Source organism: Bacillus rossius, chromosome 10 (genome assembly GCF_032445375.1).
Source record: "Bacillus rossius redtenbacheri isolate Brsri chromosome 10, Brsri_v3, whole genome shotgun sequence".
NCBI lineage: Eukaryota > Metazoa > Arthropoda > Insecta > Phasmatodea > Bacillidae > Bacillus > Bacillus rossius.
In genome coordinates, this window is record NC_086337.1 from 5,566,853 (window position 1) to 5,588,978 (window position 22,126).

General features: G+C 42.2%; 1 protein-coding gene across 1 annotated transcript in view; it reads right to left on the reverse strand.

Moving 5' to 3' along the window:
• The window catches only part of LOC134535740 (tRNA-dihydrouridine(47) synthase [NAD(P)(+)]-like), a 122,598-nt gene that overhangs the window by 27,225 nt on the left and 73,247 nt on the right, over positions 1 to 22,126 (reverse strand). The window contains exons 5-7 of the mRNA XM_063374973.1: positions 15,458 to 15,652; positions 12,443 to 12,559; positions 7,070 to 7,240 (exon numbers count right to left, since the gene is read on the reverse strand). Coding sequence (XP_063231043.1) covers positions 7,070 to 7,240; positions 12,443 to 12,559; positions 15,458 to 15,652 — 483 coding nt within the window. The remainder of the gene's footprint in view (positions 1 to 7,069; positions 7,241 to 12,442; positions 12,560 to 15,457; positions 15,653 to 22,126) is intronic.

The window sequence follows — 22,126 nt, forward strand, 5'->3', positions numbered from 1 at the left end:
TCATATTAGTGTGCTTTCTTACTTGCATGATAATACTGCTAGCACATCTTAACTTCTCTTGACTTGTATCAGTATGTTTGAACATGCCCACATTTATTTGTAGGAGCGTGGTAGTCATAACATGTTGGACATGGTTCGCCATAGATATGTTAAGCCTGTCTTGAGGTCGCAGTAACTTGAGCATATTTTATTAGGGTTTGCAGTTTTTCTCTTTGGGCGTTAATTAAGAGTTTCACTTTATAATCTCTCAAATGTTCAATATAATTGTCTTACCTAGTCAAATTTTATAATTCTTAGTAAATGTGTGTATCAAGGCCTTCTCAGTCGGGCCTGTTGCTACATTTTTGTATATTTGTTAAGAATTATTTATTAATTCCTGCTTAACTTGGGTTAGCTCCTGTTAAGGAGGATTGCTGTAATTATTGTGATGAATTTTAATTTGAATAAAATTGTCATTGTTATTGATTTTAACAGATAATCTAATGTTGTCTTGTCTCACCTCACTGCCACTACTGCACACGAGTGCAGGCTGCCGGGAGGGGGGGGGGGGGGAAGTCGGAGCACCCTCACAAACCCACGGGTTCACGGCGACCTCCAACACACTTGTGTGACACTGCAGGTGCCTGCCTTCCCCAACTTTGCAGTTTTCCAAACACAGAATGTTTTTAGGTAATGTACTGTAATAGCTGATTATATGGTTCAAGGTTATGGTAACCTAGTATAGTATTGGTATTTTATTGATGTGAATATTTTTATATTTGTTTCTGTTTGATTATTTTTATTTATAAAAATCATTTTAACTATATTTTTACTGGTTTTCACTTTGTTTACTTTGTATAAATGTCTTTTATAGTATTTATTCATGTTTTTATGCCTATATTGTTATGTCCGTATTTATTTGGACATTAATAGGATAGTTCTACATAACTGTGTTCTGTTTCGGGAACAGAGCGGGTAAGAGAGAGGTGCACCACTTGGTGGCGTCAATATTCCAAACATTGTTTTTTGTTACACAGAGTTCTGGTGCATTCTGTAAGTATGCTTTGATGAGAAAATCATCAAGTATTCGCTCCAATGGAAAGCTGTAAATTTAACACATTTTTCCACCAGTCAATCCGGAAGAGCTCTGTGTTTTGCAGAAACACCCAGATCTAAGTACCGTATATACTCGTGTATAGCGCGCCCTTTTTTCCCCTCAAGTAAAGGAAAAAAATAAGGATGCGCGCTATACACGGAAAAAAAAAGTGAGTAGATGAGGCGGGGAGGAGTGGAAGTCGTTAACTGCCGGGTGCCGGGTGACGGGTGACGTTTCTGGCCAGCCCCCCCACACATCCGCACAAGCAACAAGGCCTCTCTTTCACACACACACGCACGCACGCACACAACCTGGTCTCTCTCTCTCTCACACACACAACACACACACACGTGCACGCGCAAGCTCGCAGGTCTCTTGTTTATTTTTAGACCTCCCCCTCTACAGCTAGTAAAATAAAAGAGAGAGAGAGAGAGAGAGAGAGAATGTTGACACCAGTCCCCCTCCCACTTCCTTCGCTTCGTCGCAGCTGCTACCGGTGAGTCATCTAGTCCTCCGTGTCACATTCCTGCCTGTCTCCCTTCCTCCCGCCCACGTACCAGTTGTGACGATACAGCGCTTCATTATCTTCCGTCTACACAGCAGAGTTTAAGTATTTTCCTGACGCATCACCACACATCAATTTAAATTATCATTTGTTTCATACGTAATTACTTAACAGGTACCACAAAATGTTAGTACAATTTATTTACGGGGAAAAAAAATTTTTTTTCTTTGGAATTTGTTGCAAAAATCGTGGTGCGTGCTATACACGAGGGCGCGCTATACACGAGTAAATACGGTACAATGTATTTTTGTGATGATGTGTGCTTGTACGAGGAAGCTGTGCTGTGATTGGTCGGCGAGATCATGCCGCTCCCTCCTCCTGCCTGGCTGGAGGCAGTTGCGTCAGCTTGCCCGTTCTCTGCTCTGTGCGGACAGAGTAGATCACGTAAGGTAGTGGCTCACACCCAGGTATTATGCTGAAATGAATTCACCGCCTCCGCTTCAAGACGCAGCGGCATGGTTGTCACCTGTCCCCCTCCCCCCCACCCTTCCTTGCTTCTGGCCTCCCTCCAGGGTTCCCGCGCGCTCCAGGCTCTTGTATTGAAGCCTCTTTTCCTTCGGGTCATTTCATTTGGTTCAGTACTCAATTAGGGCATTGTTTAGCATTAGCATCTTAATGTTGTTTATCGTTTGTGGACTTAGTGTTGGTGCGACGTGAAGCTTCAGCGAGACATGCAAGTAAGTTGGAATTAAAGTGCGTTGATTTGCGACAGACGGTAGCTCTGTCTCGAAACGTAACATAATTTGTCAATTATTTTCCCTTAATCTAAATTATTGTCTTCGGCCGCCACCTTTTAATATCATGTTTGGGATAAACTCCTTCTGCTGTGCTGCACCGTAATTGTCCTTGTGTGCAGGTCACGTCCCATAGAGGCAGGGCACGTGCGCAGGTGGTTTTTCTGGGCCTGGAATTAATTTCCAACTGTAGCCGCACACTTTCTTGCATTCTGGTTTTTTGACCTTGTCGTTCTCAGTGTGAGAACCTAGAGTCATGATTTCCGACTTGTTTGAATGAAGTGTGTGCGGGTTGCCATTCGACTGTACCTCCTGCCATGTTCCGCCTCATTCAGTCAAACTATTTCTTAAGTCGTTTGTAAACTATTTTTTCCCTGGGATTTTTACATCCGTATATTTGTGTAATCTTTTTGTGTTTTTTTCTTGTTAATCATCGAAGGACGTAATGCATTTACGGACTCTATCCTTAGGTTCCTGCTTAATGCATTTATTGTGATGATCATTGTACTCTTTTTTGCATTTGTTGATAATGTTTCTCAGGAGTATGGTAATATTGTATATGTAAATGATGTTTAGTGTACGGGATTGTTTTAGATGGCCCCTATGAACACACACCTGGATACTTTAATCCTTATTAAAGATTGTGTACGTGCTATCACGTAATCTTGTTTAAGGACTCTTCTAGTTAAAATATAACTGGGTACTTTAATCTCAGCTTTTGTGGGTCTATCTTGATCATTTTATGATTGTTAAGTATTTTTTGTTTTATATGTTTAATGTTCATGTATCTGATATAGGTACGAAAACTCAATAGAAAAAATTTCATTGTAAAATTACAATGGTCTTATTATATCAATTTGTTGTTTGACATTTTTTACAAAACACTCTCCACTATTCTGTCTCTATTACAGCATAGAGGGAACTGCGTCAGTTTAAGCAGTTTCATTGCATACTTGTGCGCTGAACTGGAGGTTGCTTGGTGGGATTCGAACGCGGCACCTTTCAATGCATTACGTGACAAACTTTATGTCTGTGGTCCAGGTTACCCCTTTTCTTAACCTTTAATTCCAGAGATGTTCAACTAGAATTTTTGCGACCACAGTCGTGGCGATCAGCCCATGATGGAGCTTTGCCAATTTTGTTTTATCCGCCATTCCAAGGACACGTTTGTCTTTGGTTGTACCGTAGGGACTTACTGCAATTGTGGTGTGTATGCGAGTATTTAGAACATTTCTGGCATCATCAAAATTAACAAAAATTTAATTTTCAAGCAGGGAAAATTCATTTTTGTAGTATTGTTTGGATAACAGTTTGGAATTGTTTGTAAACTTGTGATCAATTAATGATGAGAATGTCTTTTTTTTTTTTTTTATCTTTTACCAATATTTTTTTCTTTAATAAAAACTCTAGAGCTAAATTAATATGGAATGTCAAAATTTTAAACATCTGCAAACTATTTTCAGCAAACATTTTAATAATTTATTTTTTAAGAGTATTTTGTAGTGTCTTTCAGCCAGCCGATCTGATATTTAATAACTGGTACCTAATATGTACAGCACTTATGCTTGAAAACAACAACTACCGTATTTACTCGCGTAAAGGCCCCGCCCGCGTATAAGCCCCCCTCCTTGTTTTGTAAACATTTTTGAGAAAAAATTTAAAAACGTGTCTTCCTGGGTTTATCTGAGGGCAGGGCAGCTTGGCATGCATCAAACAACAAGCCATGTATTGTGAGCGGCGGGAGGTGATTTTGTAAGCGGCAGTGATACAGAGACTGGTATTATAGTTTGTCCGTTCTTAGTAGGACCGTCGTGAGGCATGCCAGACGTAAGCAGTTAGTCCTATCTCAAACGACATAAAGATAAAGAAAGCTGGACTCGCACGCGGTGAGTGTTGTCGGAGAAGAAGAGGGGAAGTGAAGGAGGAAGGGAAGTGGGTCAAGGATTCTAACACTCCTTTGTCTGGTTGGCTGGCCAGCTGGCAGGAGGGAGGTTAAGCCACGCCCCTGCCTCTCTCCCCTCCTGTCATAGCACTGCCTCTCCCCCCTGCGGAGTCGTTGCCTCTCTCTCCCTCCTGCCACGTCGCTGCCTCCCCCGAACATCCTCATTCGAACAAAGACGCACGACTTGAAAAGAAAAATCTATTTTTTCCTCCAAATTCGCGTATAGGCCCCCTCCCCTTTTTAGGAGTCAAAATTTGGGGAAAAAAGGGGGGCCTTTACGCGAGTAAATACGGTATATCATATATTTCATCTGTAGAGTCTAATGAATACCCTAGATACATAGCTATATTATGATATAAGAACCAACTTCCTTTATGCAAAATCTGTAAACCAATAAATTACAAAATAGACTAAATGAAAATCATTCTAATGTAATAATGTCATAAAGTCTTGCAAGTTAATTTTCCTCCATCTGACAAACTATGCATTAAAGCATTTATGGCTAAATATTCAGTTGAAATCTTTCAAAGAATAACTTACTTTATTCCTTTATTTAGATCAACTGTTGTACTACTTCCATGAGGTCTTCTTAATCAAGGACTTCTTTACTATGAACACAAGCACCTGAATGCACTGAAGCTAATCCTCCATACAATGAATTTTTTTGTATAAATTTTTAATTTTGTTTGTTTCAGTGGTTATAGGAATAAACTGTAATCTATGCAATTTTTTTCAGTATGTGTATTTTTTATATTTATTTGTATTTTATTTACATTGGCCTATGCGATAGTTAACTTACAAAGAAAATAGTTATATTTAAAATACTAATAACATAAGTATTTATGATTAATTGATACAAAAGGCAACAAAATGTTTTTGGTAAAGTCAGCATCGAACTGGTTTAAGTACTTAGTATACATGAAACTGAAAGCAGCTACGAACACAATGGCGGTGGCCATGATCACTCAGACGTCGCACTTACGCGAAGATCACCTCCTGGCACGACTCAGCTTGCAAGCAAGTCAGTATCATAACCCACTATGATCACGGAGATATTGACTGTGTGTAAATGTATGGTGTGGTGTGATGATAAGTATGTGGTTTAGTAGACTCCTTCAGTGAAGTGCGGCCATATGGGCTACAATACGGGCCACGGTACTAGCATGATCAGCCACGTGCTAGTGATGATCAATTTTTGAATTGCTTCAACATCAGTCCTACTCAGAGCTAGCTGACAACACCCCCATACTGTTTGTTTATGAACACCAATTTGCATAGCTATAGCACATATAGGTATCCTCTTTCAACCTTTGAGGAAAATAATAATTACTTTAGCTGACAGACACTAGCACTGCTCAATATACAACCCCCCTCGTGTGTACACCACTGGCGTGACACAAACAAGACAAATAACTACCATGAATTTTGAAAATAACTAATGAAAAAAATTGTAGAACTAAGATATGCAGAAATAATATAAACTAAACATACTATCTTGGATTCAGAACTTTTTAAGGGCCATCCATTTCACATTTAGTTAATCAATTCTGGGGGCAACATAATGGCACAGATAAGAAAGTAACGGTAAAGTGGCCATGACACCCGGAGTGCCGGAGCAGCTCGAAGCAGCTCGCAGCGGCCACGCCTCAGGGACCTCCTCGGACTTGCATCGGATCCGTTAACGTCCGTTGTACTTCCACCGGTTGTAAACCTTTTCCTCGGCTACGGGGTGCCCTGGTCCGGTCCGCGTCAAGTTGATCTCTCTACTGTTTGCGTGTTTACAGTGTATTTCGAAGCGAATGTGTAAGTCATGAGGGAATCAATAAAACCTGTTCCAACTGAGACAACGTGCGATTCCTTCCCGTCCGCCGGCCAGTGGGGACATCTGACTTCTTGTGAGTTAAGAAGCGCGCCTGCCGCTGTGAGCGGGCGGTTAGGCCAGATTCGCGTAGTTGGGAGGGTTGCGAGCCTCGTCGCGACCCTGAGAGGTGATGGCCCGGTCCACGTGCCCTGGCGCCCACATCTGCTACACTCACTACACGCAGCTATTGCCAGCCCCAGTACGACAGCACAGTGGCTAGATTAGATAACTACTGTGACAGTGTGTAAATGGTCAATTGCAATTGGGTTAGGTTTTCTACATTTAAAATACCTACTTTGAATAAGTGTAGACGGTTGATTACATTAGGTTAGCTACATTACAAAATGTATAAAATATTTGAATGGTTGGTTATGAGTAACTAATTTAAAATATAGATAACTTTGCCTGACCAACCATCCTTACTGTTTTATAGTATTCTAAATTTAGCTTAAATAACCATCCATTCACACCATTTTACACTTTTTAATGTACACAACCTACCTACTCATTAAAACATTAACTACTTGAAGTATTACAAGACCCTTTTAAAAGAATAATTAAAAAACATATTAAGAAGTAAAAACTAACAAATTTTTTAGAGTGATTTTCACACAGATTTTATGTTTTAGGACAAAAATGTTTTACCACTTTTGTCTTATTAGGTACCACTATTGGTCAATTTTATTTAGAGTGGTCTGGGGTCCCTACTTATGATACCACTTCACTAGTAATAAAAGATAACCAGCAATTTCATTTTTGATTTGCCTGTCTCTGTCAAGTATTACACAAAAGAAACACTTATTTTAAGATTTAATCCTTTATATATGACCATAAAATTTTTTTTTTAAAGAGACTATATAAAAAGGTGTAATCTTGTGGAGACGGCACTTACAGTGATGAGCGAAACACCCCAGGAAGCAAATCGAGGAGCCAAGGTGTGTGCGATGTTCTTGCCGACACCCGTCCTCGTCTTAACAGTCAGCGGCAGGCCCAGGACGTTATTCATGGACCGCAGCACGGCCTCCAGCATCCGCTCGCGTCGCAGCAGGCCGCTGCCCGCTCCCTGGGCCACCACACCCCTCACACTGTTTCAACTATACTGCACACAACAATGTCAAGTAAGCCTACAGAAAAGTATTGAAATACAATATATCAACCTCAACCCTTGCAACAGACAGCCCAAAATATAAATCACGCGTATCATTGGAAGGATGACACCCAGGTACCTCAATGTCCGGTGCGAAGTCATGTTATAAAACACAGATATTTTGTCATGTTGGAATAAATAATTATGGTTGTTGAGACCAGGGAAAAACAGGTTAGCCATAAAAGTATGTCCCAGTTTAAATAGTATATTTTAACAATTTAATTTAGAATATTTACAACAAATCGCACATCAAATAGAAGCTCAATTAACCTAGTTTTGTTTGCAAATGTGCACCATAAGTTATATGGCACACATCCAACCTAAAGTCCAATTCTTTCCCCACTTTGGTTAACACGTCCGGATTAATGTAGGCAATCGCCTCTTCAATTCTGTGTCTCACTCTGGCAAATCATTAGGTAGCAGCAGAACATAGACACGACCTTTCACGAAGTTCTAAAGGAAAATAATCACATGGCGTTATGTCAGGTGAACGTGGAGGCCAGCAAAAAAGGAGCTCCGTCATCTCGACCATCTCGACCACTCCAACATTCTAAAATGCTGCAGGTGAGAAACATGCACTTATCTAAAACTGTTTGAGTTACTCTTTAAATGTGACCCTGAACCAGCACACTATAACACTATAATGCTTACAGTTGATAGTATTACATTTTTATAACTGGGACATTCTTTTATCAACTTACAGTGTATATACTCTCACGTTCCGGAATATACTCTCACGTTCCAGAATTTCTCGGCATAGGCAAATTTAAATGCCTGTCTATGTTGGTGCGGGCTGGGTGTGGGTCGCCACAGCTGTGCGGTGGCATGATCAAGTGACTGGGACACGTGGGAGGTGTTGTGCTGACGCCGCACACACCGACATGTAGCGTGCCGGCAGTCCTGGGTCGCTCTGCAGGGGCCCACGCAACTGGCTTGTGCCCTGAGTGACTGGGACATGTGGGAGGTGTTGTGCTGACGCCTCACACACCGACGTGTAGCGTGCCGGCAGTCCTGGGTCGCTCAGCAGGGGCCCACGCAACTGGCTTGCACCCTGAGTGACTGGGACATGTGGGAGGTGTTGTGCTGACGCCGCACACACCGACGTGTAGCGTGCCGGCAGTCCTGGGTCGCTCTGCAGGGGCCCACGCAACTGGCTTGTGCCCTGAGTGACTGGGACATGTGGGAGGTGTTGTGCTGACGCCGCACACACCGACGTGTAGCGTGCCGGCAGTCCTGGGTCGCTCTGCTGGGGCCCACGCAACTGGCTTGTGCCCTGAGTGACTGGGACATGTGGAAGGTGTTGTGCTGACGCCGCACACACCGACGTGTAGCGTGCCGGCAGTCCTGGGTCGCTCTGCAGGGGCTCACGCAACTGGCTTGTGCCCTGAGTGACTGGGACATGTGGGAGGTGTTGTGCTGACGCCGCACACACCGACGTGTAGCGTGCCGGCAGTCCTGGGTCGCTCTGCAGGGGCCCACGCAACTGGCTTGTGCCCTGAGTGACTGGGAGATGTGGGAGGTGTTGTGCTGACGCCGCACACACCGACGTGTAGCGTGCCGGCAGTCCTGGGTCGCTCTGCAGGGGCCCACGCAACTGGCTTGTGCCCTGAGTGACTGGGACATGTGGGAGGTGTTGTGCTGACGCCGCACACACCGACGTGTAGCGTTCCGGCAGTCCTGGGTCGCTCTGCAGGGGCCCACGCAACTGGCTTGTGCCCTGAGTGACTGGGACATGTGGAAGGTGTTGTGCTGACGCCGCACACACCGACGTGTAGCGTGCCGACAGTCCTGGGTCGCTCTGCAGGGGCCCACGCAACTGGCTTGTGCCCTGAGTGACTGGGACATGTGGAAGGTGTTGTGCTGACGCCGCACACACCGACATGTAGCGTGCCGGCAGTCCTGGGTCGCTCTGCAGGGGCCCACGCAACTGGCTTGTGCCCTGAGTGACTGGGACATGTGGGAGGTGTTGTGCTGACGCCGCACACACCGACGTGTAGCATGCCGGCAGTCCTGGGTCGCTCTGCAGGGGCCCACGCAACTGGCTTGTGCCCTGAGTGACTGGGACATGTGGGAGGTGTTGTGCTGACGCCGCACACACCGACGTGTAGCGTGCCGGCAGTCCTGGGTCGCTCTGCAGGGGCCCACGCAACTGGCTTGTGCCCTGAGTGACTGGGACATGTGGGAGGTGTTGTGCTGACGCCGCACACACCGACGTGTAGCGTGCCGGCAGTCCTGGGTCGCTCTACAGGGGCCCACGCAACTGGCTTGTGCCCTGAGTGACTGGGACATGTGGGAGGTGTTGTGCTGACGCCGCACACACCGACGTGTAGCGTGCCGGCAGTCCTGGGTCGCTCTGCAGGGGCCCACGCAACTGGCTTGCGCCCTGATTGCGAACCATGTGGGAGGGTGGACCGCGGAGCTACCAGGCGGGCTCCGGCCCCCCACGTGACAAGTCAGTCAGCTGCAAGTCTGTTGGATTAACTCCGACTCCAGCCTGTGATTACGAATTCACGACTGTAGAGATGTTGTGGATCTCCTTTTATAAGTAAGTCCCTCTGGGCTAAGGTTGTCATTATTTAACTTAATTGTAGTGTTAAGTTACCTTTCAACGTTAGAAAGAATTAATGGTGTTAAAGGTTTTGAGTTACCCTCTCCTAATAGATTAGTCACTGATATAAGTGTATTGGTTAAAGAAGACAAAATTTAAGGTCCCCGAATTTTAGCTAATCACTATAAATGAAGTGAAAAGACTTACGCATAGAATCTTATAAGTTTTGTATGTTATTTAAAATAAAGGATTTTTTTTAAAGCAAGTGTTAATTATTTTTAAGTGAATTCTTTAGTCTAATGTCACCAGACATTCTGTACTGGATGCTGAATCTAGACCTTTAAGATCCTGGAAGGAAAAGTTTTTGTTCAATTAAGATAAACTATAAGGAGTAAATATCTCTTGCATGATTTCACGAAGCAAGTGTTGAAAGAGTCAAGAGTTCCCCCATGAAAATCTTAAGACAGCTCATTTAGAGACAAATTATTTCTGGAATACTTATTTCAGAATTATTTATTTATTTATTTACAATTCATTCATTCTTGTCACCCACGCAACAATACAATACTTACAATCTCTCTCAAAAATATGTATACCCAGTCTTATTATTTTAAAAAAACCAAAGTATAACAATAACAGAAATAGGGAAATCATACATTCTCCACTCTAAAGTGCTTTATTTTTTTCACCTTATAATATAACCACAACAAACATAACATCCGCAGGGCCACTGAGAGAGAACTGAAGGAGGCTGAATCCCTGGAGCCCAACTTGAGTTCCCAGATTTAAACTACAAGTCTATTGTTCCTGAGTTCATAGGAAAGGTAACAAGTAATGTGATATGACAGATCATGTTAACAACTACAGTCTTACACTTCTTTTAACTGTGGAATATGAAAAGTTGTGTATTAAATAACCGGGTAGGGGCCCTGATCATCCTAATGCATCTCGTGCACGTATCCAATGCATGTAAAGGAATGCCTTTTCCTGGAACAAATATGGCTGGTGTAGCAAATGTGACTAAATGTTTTCATTGTGTACTCTATGATCGCACAATGTGGGACGGCTCCTAATGCACACCATGCCTACATATTTTAATTCAAGATGGTTACTGAATCAAATATGGCGGGTGGAGTGGAGCGATAATAGCGTTCTCTAACACACAATGAGTAATAAAGTGGCCCATGGATACCCTCTACTAGATACTTATTGAAATTTAAATGTGGCACCCTCTGGCTGCAATTTTTTGCATAAAAGATGGTGCCTTCTACTAAAAATAGTTGGAACTTTTGCAGACGACCCTAGTCTCCCTTGCAAACCCAGGGGCCTGAAGTAAGTTGGCATTTGAACACTTATACTCCTTTTTTATTTTATTACTACCCAACTGAATACGTAGTTAGCCAATTAAGAACTCTGCCCGTCCACTCCAACATATTGTTATTGTACCACGGTTTACTGACAACCCTCCGTGAAAGGATTATTATACAAAATAAATAAATACCACTAGCACAATCTACCAGTCCAACTCGGAATAAAGAAGGCAGCCTACAGTAGACAACAAGATGCTAACCTCCAACAGACGACATAGCCTCTTGGTAACCCCTCACCCCGAACCCACATGACACTTGTTTGTCCACAAACTGTTGATCGGGGTCAATGCCCCGTTCTGGGTGGTCCAGTACCACTCTGCTTCCTATACTTAACGAAACACCATGCTGGAATCAATGGGCTGTTCGGCCAACCACTAGAAGCTTGTCAGTGGAAGCGAGAATCCTGCCTGCCTCTGCAGTGTCGTGTCATCAGAAGTTCAGTTACTGGCACCGGGTGGCGCATCTGACATATTTTCAGGAACTTTATTTTCCACATATTGGCTAAGAGTACGCAAATATAAATGGTTCTGTCCCAAAAGCTTTTTATTTATTTATTTGTAATCATTAATTACTGAAACATAAATATATAATAATCTCAAATTGTGAGGGTTATTTTTAACAGTATGCGCACTGTGAATAATTGCTACAATTTTTTTTGTGAAAATTAATATGAACTTATTTATTCAGTACTTTCTTGTAAATATTACTAGTGAGTGGAGGGAGGGGAGCGGGGGAGTGAGACATGATGTCCACATGCCTCCACACACATGCATGCACGCTCGCTCACTCTCTACCAAAACAAACAAATTGGGAAAATAATGTCAGATTTTTTAAAGAATTTAAATTTTAAATGAACTTAAACATATGTGATATATATTTTTTTATTTTATTTATCAGTAAAAAACATTTTCAATGTTATACATCATGAGGCCTACCATTATCTGTAATGTAAATTCCTGGAGACACAGCTACAGGGCAGATGTGACCAATACGACAACATGCTAAGTGTTATTTTATTACCATAAGGTTAAATAGATTATAAGAGAAAATAATTACCCATAAGTAATATTTGTGATGTCTTAAATAAATACCTAGTTGCATAAAAATGTATCGTAATGGTATCTGTTAGATATTACACCACTAGTTTTCCTATAGTGCTGCTGGTAATAACTCTAGAGCTGTGTACCAGATGGTACATACGTTCTGGTAGATCAGCTCGATGGGGCAACCCAGGTTCACATCCACGAAGTCCAGGGACAGCTGGTCTTCCAGCAGCTGGGCACATCGCGTCATCACGTTCGGATTGCTTCCACACAACTGCAACCACACAGCGAACACAGTGCATCCACATGAATTATCATCACGCCTCTCTCGACAACTGTATCCGAACACTGGTTTGGCGTGAGATTTACCACACTTTATACTGCAACATTCCATGCTATAAAGGGCATTCTTGTTTTCATAGGAGGAACTGACAAAATAATTAGGCAACGTGCCATATTTTCTCCCTTGGGGAAGGAGATGGGTAAAAAAAAATTCAATAGACAATAAGGGAAACATAACTATAAAAAGTAGTATTTTGGGCCATAAAGGATGAAAAGGGGAGAGACGAAAAACCATAGAACCGGCGGTAATGCTGTTTCTTACCCTGCAATAAGTTGAGACAAGGACCATAATTAGAGACCTGAAAAAAAGGAGGTTATTTGTTCTTAAAAGCAGTGTTATTTTTCACAAAATTTGCAACAAAAAGCAAGATTAGTTTATTTTTATGTTCACTTTTATTTCATGGCCTTTAATTAAAAATATTTTAGCCATAACCTAATGCTTATAACTAATTTCACGGAAATTCAATTTCGTGATTGTTTTATCTTACTACTTTTAAAACTAAATAAATATAAATAAAAATTCAAACTGTAAATGTTGAATTTAGCATAGTGAATATTTCAACATTCCGTACTTTAGTTCAGGTTCTGGCTTCTATCTGTGAAGAATAAGTTGTAGAGATTAAGTAACCGTTCACTCTCAACACTGTTTGTAGATCTATAAACAGCACAAAGGACTGCTAGTGCACACTGATTGTAATTTATACTCAGAGAAGTTGGCACTTTTGACATATTTATGTGCTTTCCCTTTTGCAAATCTCTTGAACTTCTTAAGGGCTTCGTAACCCTTGAAAAGTTCTGCAATCTCAAAATGATGGAGTTCGGGAATAGTTTTCATTAGTGAAATAACATCTTCTCACTTGTTAAGGATGATGTTCTTTGAGTAGAAGCACTTATTTAGATCCTGGATACTGGTGCAGAAGGGTCATTGTCCAGCAACATAACCACTAGAGTAGTTTTTCCTGTCATTCACATGTTTGTCACTTTTTAAGTGCTTTGCATTAAATTTTTTCTTTCAAACATACCCTCCTCTTTTATTGCATAATCATCGCACTCGCATAATCGTCGCACTTGTATAATCGTCGCACCCATATTTTTGGGCGTCAAAGTTTGGATAAAAAACCTCTAGCGTAAACGTTGCATAATGTTTTTGGTCCCACTATTAGATTCCAAGCACTCTGTGTGAGTATTTTTTTCCGTATAACTCTATGTATTTTAAAATATAAATCTAATATTTATTCGGACATTACCTCTTACTTATTTAATTAATGGAAATATGTAGTTGTCTGATGTGTAAATTTTCTTTTAAAAACCTTTTTAAACGTTAAACGTTCATCTGTTCGTCTGCGTCGCCGCGGTGTACCGCTTACAAAAATGTAGCCAGCGCTCATTGCAATCATTGATGTTTGGTTATGTTGCTTCCCGTATAGAGTGCGCACACGTAGTCCAATATCGATATCTCGCCGAGTGCATGCAGCGCGCACTCTCTGTCGAGTGCCAAGTTAACTACATTTGATGGCCCGCACTCTTTCGTGGTGTGTTTACGGTGATAGTTACGCATTTTTTTGGTTTGCATTTGGAACACAGATTTTGTTTTTCTATTTAAAGTGGAAAGGTTTTTTGTTGCATGACTTATTATGTAATTTAAATGGTTTGGCGTGCTCTTTTATAGTTGGCGTGCTCTTTTATACTTCACGTTTTAAATAAACGTACTTTCCATGAATTGGTTTTGTTTTTATGAATAACTTTTATCTAACAAAAAAAAATTTTTCCGCATAATTGTCACTCCCCTACTTTTCAAACTGGATTTTAAAATAAAATGTGCGACGATTATGCGAGAAAACACAGTAACTCAGCCATTGGCATTTCTATTTACACATTGTTAATGGCATCAGATGAATGAACACTGTCACTTTTAAATCTGTCAGTTCGTTGCCTTACACTAACCACATTTTTGGCAATTTTTATGTGGAGCAATAACCATTTAAAACTGGAAATATTGATTAATGTATTATTTAGATGACCTATTTTAAACAAGCATGCAATTATCCAAAAATAGTATGGTTGTTGCAGCATAAAAAACATTGTTCAGAAAGCCATAAACAGCTGTAAAGAGTACGGGATCGATAGGGGTGGCATGTGCGAATAAAGAGAGGAGAGGAAGCGAGAAGAATCCTGCCACAGCTCCATTAGCTCTCCCCCTGTTCCCTTGTCCGTTATCCCGTGTCATCTGTCACCCAGACAACATTTCACAGGCCATTATAAAAAGAGCAGTCAAAACAGGCATAAGAACGCAGTTTAGACGCACAGCATATAGTTATTAAACTAAGCTGTTCCAGCCCTCTGCCTGGCATGTGGCGATACGGCAATGGTTCTTGGTGTTAGGGAAAAGAGGTACAAAACACGAACACAGTTGGAAAAGTAACATTCGTTTATTTGTCTATAAATACATGAAAAAGACGGAAAAGATTAGAATATTACGTTTTAACTTCAAAACATCACAATTCGCATTATTTTTGGAGTTTATCACAATCAAAATTTTTTCAGGTCCCTAACCATAAAGACTACACTTGTATTCTACTAGAGACAGATTTATAGTGCAACCAATATTGGAGGGTGACCCTTATGGTGAAAACTAGAGATGCAGCCTACAGGGGTAACCCTCGTGCAGGTAACATGGGACTACTGCTGTCAGTGCTCATTACGTGATTTCATGGTACCCAGGTCATACCGACTAGCTGGCGGCAAGTAAGAAAGGCAGGAAAACAAGTACTACACAGAAAATAAACATATTAAAAAGTAAAAAGTTAACAAAGTAACAGCAGGGACTCACCTGAACACCAAATATTTCTTCAGAGTGGTGTCGCTTGACCAGGGCCCACTCTTGCGGCGCCCCTTGCAGTAGACTGCTGGCCAGCGCCATCTCTCCGCACGTGATGTCCGCTCCGAACTGCCGGCAGATGCGGCGGAACGGGAGGTTGCCCACGGTCGTCAGAGGAGACAGGTACAGCTTGTTGCTCCAGTCCAGCTGCAACACACGCATATTGCTCACAGTATCATTAAACAATGCTCCAACTTAAAACTTAAACTTGCAGAGCGATAAAACTTTTGGTTATGACTTTTGGTACTGACGTCGACCAGGGCTACAAGACCTGCTTCAGCTTCCTTCTACTCCCAACACCACTCTCTATTTCAACCTCCCGCCAACGTGTGTGTGTTAGTCTCCACCCTGCAAGAGGTGTGCATACAGACTGTACAATGTATCCCCCATTCTTAATTAAGTAATTATGTAATTATGTAATTGTCATCTTTCACATTTTTAGGCTAGCATGTAAGGACAGAGCAGCACCATGCACAACCCTTATGAAAGGCACCCTCACGTGGGCTATTTACTTTTGAACTCAAATAACAAGTTATTTTATGAGTAATATTAATTCAGCATAAATACTTGCCATTTATTGGTAAGAGTTAAAATGGTTCTGTTATGTTATTTGTTCCTTCAGGTAATTTGTTTCTTCACCTAATGGTAATTCCGCAGCTTCTTGTCGCCATGACACCCTGACCGCTGCCCGGAATAGGAAGCAATCTACGTACCTCAAAAACTTCATCGCTTTGTAATAACTGATCTTTTAACATTTTTGATGTAACTATTATTTGAACATTTTATCTGTTTCCTAGAGGCCTACTCCGGGAGCCGACTGTAAAACGTAACTAATTAAGTTTGATGACAGCTGTTGTGTCCATCCTGGTCCCTAGGCCCGCTGTTGCCCAGAGCAGTCTGGTCCTGGCATGAGTGGAGTGTAACAAAGTGCTCTGAGTGGTGAGCGCACCCGAGCGCGGCGGCTGGTGTGACGCACCCGGACCGCGGACTGTCTCCCTCGCATCTGTGCGTCCCCCTCCCCTGCCTCCCGCTCGCCGTGCGCCGGTGCGTGGGAGGCAGTCGTAGCTCGCCTGAGCGCTGCTCCGCGCTTCGCAGCTAGCGAGTCGTGAGTGGTTCGCCGTTACGACATACACCGAGCTAAGTGGGGTCTCGAGGGGTCGCTGTTGTAAGCCACAAGGTGAGAACCCGTTCACTCCCCGAGCTCTAGGCTGGCCGGCGCTCTCGTCACGACAGGGAATCACTCGCAACAGGGGTCAGAGCCAGGCGTCGTCAAGTTCTTTCAGGACATTTAAAACGTTAACAAGGTGACTCATATTCCAGTCCAGGTCATGGGGTGTCCTGGTCCGCAAGTGAGCAGGATGGATTGCCATTGGCAAGTTTACAGTTAAATACAAAAAGAGTTTCATTAATTGTTCAGCCAAGTGTGTATCTGCGAGACTAAATTCTTCCAACCGAAACCATGAGTACGTAATCTTCAGACGTGTACACCTGAGACTAAGGCATATGGGTTGCCTGGAGAAGAAGCTAAGAGCGAGGGAGTAAGATAGGTTTTAACACCGTATAAGGAGAATAGAGACAAGCTCCCAAAGGGGGAACGTCTCGCCCAGGAGAAAGTCTCCAGCCGGGTCCACGTGGTGGCGCCATGTACTCTATTACTTAACAGCCAAATAAATGACGTAAACCCTACCTAGACAACAAGTGGCGCTCGGCAGCGCATATCTGCCTATAGAAGACAGCGTGTGAGTGGAACAGAGTGCCAGGCGAGTAATGGGACAAGCTAGTCATGTGCCAGGCTATCCAGGAACTACACCGCAAGGAGGAGGCAGAAGCTGCAGACGAAACAGGTACTGCGCTGTGAACTGAGGCATGCACCCATGTCGAACTATAAGGGACTGAACGTCGGACAGAATGTAACTCCACCGGAAACCCATCTGAACTTGAGCGAAATGCACTGCGCAAAGTGCACACTGCTGAGACATGTGAAAGGTCTCACAGGAGCCACATGGTCAGTAACGTGCGTGTTTTTAGAACCGTGTGAACCGCGAATGGACATTCTCATGCTCAAAGTAACCCCGTTCGCAACCAAACTATGAGATGTACCGAACCAGAGGGTATGGGAAAGGTGCATGACAGAGGTAGGTGCATGAACTGTTGTGCTTTCAAACATCTGTAGTGCGCTAGCGAAGAGGAAGTAGCATCTTTCAAGGACGTGTGGTACACCTGTAAACAATGCTGTCATGTAAAACCAGGAACCCATAAAGCACGAGACCAGACCACCGACAGCATTGTGACCAGTGCCGTAGCCGGAACGTCACACGTCAGGCAGACCCTTGTATGACACATAGGTCCTATTCAGATTTCACCGGGAGGACCAGTGATGAAAGTCTTGAAGGTCTAGGCCACTACGAAGTACCAGAGGTAGAGTGAGCATGCCGCGTCGGACAGGCAATGAGAAGTGACGTGAAGACCTGGTGGACAATAGTGGACGAGAACGACATTCCAAGGGATGAATTTGCCCACAGTTATGAAACATTTTGCTGACGTCGGCTTGGAAATGAAGGTGCGTTCAGAGTTGTAGGTACTGCATAGAACAGGGATGGACAAAGATGGCAGAGGCCTTCATTGTTAAGAAAATTCACCTCTTCAAACGGCTGTTCTCAACAGGCGAGCCGGACGAGGTGATCGAACGTGTGGCAGAACTAATGAGCCCTGAACTATGCCCCGAATCACGTCACGCAACATGTTGGATGGCAGAAGACTTTATCCAGTGCACACAAGCCATTGAACAAGACCTGAAGGCGGTGAAAACAACACAACCGGACGTCCCGCAAAAACTGTACGCCGTCGCAGTGACTGACGTCAACTGATGCCACGGCTACGGTACCATGAGCACCACCACACAATGGCCCAGCAGCCACCTGGAGATGACGAGGGACCCCCGCCCCAACGTCAGACATGTCCGCTCGGCGTACATCGCCCGGGAAGAGCCGGTGGGGGGCAGTAGAATGAATCAGCTCTGCCCTCGCACCAGACAGGAGCCCGGACTACCAGTGGACACAGCCCACATTCTTGCCGAGTAAAAAACAAAACTTCTCAGCAGCACATTGTTCGTGAGAATCAGCCATTTGTTTGAGTCACGAGTGCACTAAAGACACGAAGCCACTCTCATGAGGCCACTTGGCAGACTGACTCCGCGGAGGTCCTACAACAGCTCCTAGCGACAGAAGCTGGAATCAACATTACAAGCATTGAATGTAATAAATTTAATGAGAGCAAGAGTTCTATTCACATCAAATAACAAAGATTGAACATGATAATGAAATAGAATTTAGAGTCTAGCAAAGTTCCAAGATCCCAATAACATTAGCTTTCTTTATAGTTTCATTTAACAGTTTGTAATTGAGAATAATAGGATGTTATTTTCTATTGTAAGTTATGGTAGTTGTATTATTGTATTTAGTTTAACTAAATTAGTATTACACCATCTGACAAATGAATTGACGTCTCTCTGCAGTAAGTGACAGTCACTAATAGAGGTAATAGATTTAGAAATGTTGAGGTCATCTGCGAACAGAACACCTGAAGAATGGCTGAGCTCATTAGTGATATCATTAATGAAAATATTAAAAATAAGGGGAGACAGAGTTCCACCTTGAGGAACACCTGAGCGAGAAATAAATTTTAATTAAAACTGTTAATTGAAACATAAAATTGTCTATTTTTTAAGTAACTAGAATACCAGATTAGATATTTATCAGTTAACCCAAAGTTGGATAGTTTATAAAGTAATATGTTGTGGTTAACAGTATCAAATGCTTTTGTCAGATCAAAATAACAAGAATCCACCTGACTACGTTAAATAACTTTAGCATAAATAGGATTTAGAAAAGTTGACAAATTAGTAAACGTAGTTTGGCCACTTAGAAAGCCATACTGACTATTAGAAAGTTTGTTTTTGACACTAAATTCTAGATCTTTGTAAATAATTTTATAAAAATCTTTAGCAAATGTACTTAAAATATATATTGGGCCTATAATTACTATCATTCAATTTGCTACCTTTCTTGTGTATAGGAATAACTTTAGAGGTTTTCCACCAGTAAGGGTAGATACCACTATTTATACTGTAATTAAAAATAAATGCAAGAATAGGAACAAGAAGGTGCGAACAACCTTTAATAATGCAATTAGGAATACCATCAGGACCAGTTGATAGAGTGGATTTAAAATATTTAATACTCCAAAGTTCTAGACTCTCAGTAACATTAGTTAGCGGAATGGAGTAATTAGTTGAGACATATGGTTGAGATATGGTTATTCGATGGAGATACATAAACACTGGAGAAATATTTAGCAAAATTATTAGCTATTATGAGAGGGTCATTAGTATAGGGGGAAAAGTTAAATCTGAACCGTCTCGGTTATCGCTGTGCGCAGGGGCTGCCTTCCCCTTTACCGCCCTTAGCACAACGACAGTGTCTGGAGGGGAAGGCGTGGCGACCCCTCCAAATCAAGGCGATGGAGTGTCAGCCCGTCTTACACGAACGCGACACAAGGGTTACAACACATGAACTGCATCATGTAATCACAACTGGAAAGTACACTACATCGTTAACCCTTGTCCAAATCATTCAAACACATACATATTTACAAAAATTAATCAAGTTAACAGTGTAGCCAATTTCAGCAAGTCCCGGCGGCCCGCCAATACTTTCCCCGCCCTCCCCTGCTTAAACTTGCCCGCCCCACCTCTAGTCCAGCTATGCCGCCCCTCCTTCCCCTCTTTTCTCCTCCTTTCCCCTGTGTACCGCGATTTTAGCGCCCCTATCGGATTAGTTTTTGCTGGTATATAAGCCCCTGGCCTGAGGCTATTCCTTGCAGTCATCGCTCCCTCTGAGCAAGGCTGTCCACCGACATGTGCACTACGAGCTCGTTCTGACACCGTTACTATGCCCGTCGGCTCCTTGATCGCCCTTATGGCAGTGGTTGTAAGCCGTTACTATGTTTGAACATAGAGCCGCGTCTTTATTAGCTGCGCTTTATTAGCTGCGCCTTTTTCCTTTTGCAAACACAGCAAGTGGTCTGTGTTCGGGAGTTGCGGATTTCTATTGTTATTTCGGGTGTAGTACCTCCTTACGTTCTTAAATTTGCTAGGGGCTGTTAGGCTCATCTAACTTTAGTAGGAGATGCATTCTGATTTATTCGTGTTGTGTATTAAGAGTTCTTAATTACAGATATTTATACGGGTATATTTATATTTGTTCATGATAATTTACTTAGCTACCAAACACTCGAATGGCGTACATAAGTATGCGTTTAAGGCATGTACTGTTTGTACAAGTGCGTTGATTTGTATATGCGCTCTAACTTATCGTATTACTAATGTTATTAAGGGTAAGGTCTAGAGGAAGTACGTCAGATTTTGCAGACATGTATGTGTGTTGCATTTGTAATTCGTATGTGACTGTGCGCCCGTAATTATAGCGCAATTCATTTAGACATGGGCGTTTAACATAAATTTGTTTTATATGAATGTATCTATTTCCACTATATAAATATCTTATACAGTTGTTATTTGTGATGATATTGTTTTGAATTGTTATAAAATAAAATATATATGTTGGTACCTCTTGTATTAAGTCTGTTCGTTAGGGTCAGCCCCATTACGTCTTTAACTCACACTTACAGTGCTTGCCGAACTAGTGTTTCACTAGTGAAGTGTATAAGGGTGATATGTCCGCTTAGTGGTTGTGGCCGACCTGGTGTGTCCGGATCGGTTACAACAGAACATCAGCATGCTAACAGTCACGCTATTTGTTTGCATTCATAAAAAACCTTTCTGTGAAAAAACTATATTATCATAAACAAAAATGCTGCATGTGTTAAATTACTCTTTCTTTGAAGGTTTGGTTATCAAATTATCATTATGTTAAGGGTTCTGTAAAAATAGCATTTTCTTAAAGGTAAAATACATAACATTTGCGTTTTGTCACTACTTTTTCAGTCACTAATGTTCGACGCAAAAACGTGTGTTGATTATAGATATATAATTTTAAGATGCCAACATAATATTTAAATAGTTGGATAGTTATTATGTTATTTACCTAATCTGATTCTGATGTGAAGCTGGCATTTTCCGTTTCACTAGAGGAATCTTTGTCTGTAGATTCTTCAAGATTAACAATAATCTTACCTATTTCAGTATCTAAATACCTATCACTGTTCCAGTATTCATTCTCGAATTTTTCCACATGCCGGCAGCATTCTTTCCATTGCTCTTTAGAGTAGCTACTAAACAGCTGTTCACATAATGTCTTCTAGGTCAGAGGAGAAAGCTACGTTGTTTATTTTTAGCCACTCTTGAATCACTTGTTTGGTGTTAGCGGAAGTCGGCTTCTTATTTGTCTGTAAATTGTGATAACTTGCATTGTCGAGAACAATGACGGAGTTTTCAGGCAAATTTGGAAGCAGTTTATGTGTAACCCATTTCGAAAAGTTTTCGAAATTTATGTCATTATGATAATCTCCCGTTGTTTGTTTTGACCGGGATATCAACAATGGATTCTGTACAAATCCACCCTCTCCTCCTGCATTCACAATTATTAAAAATAGGGCTGGGCC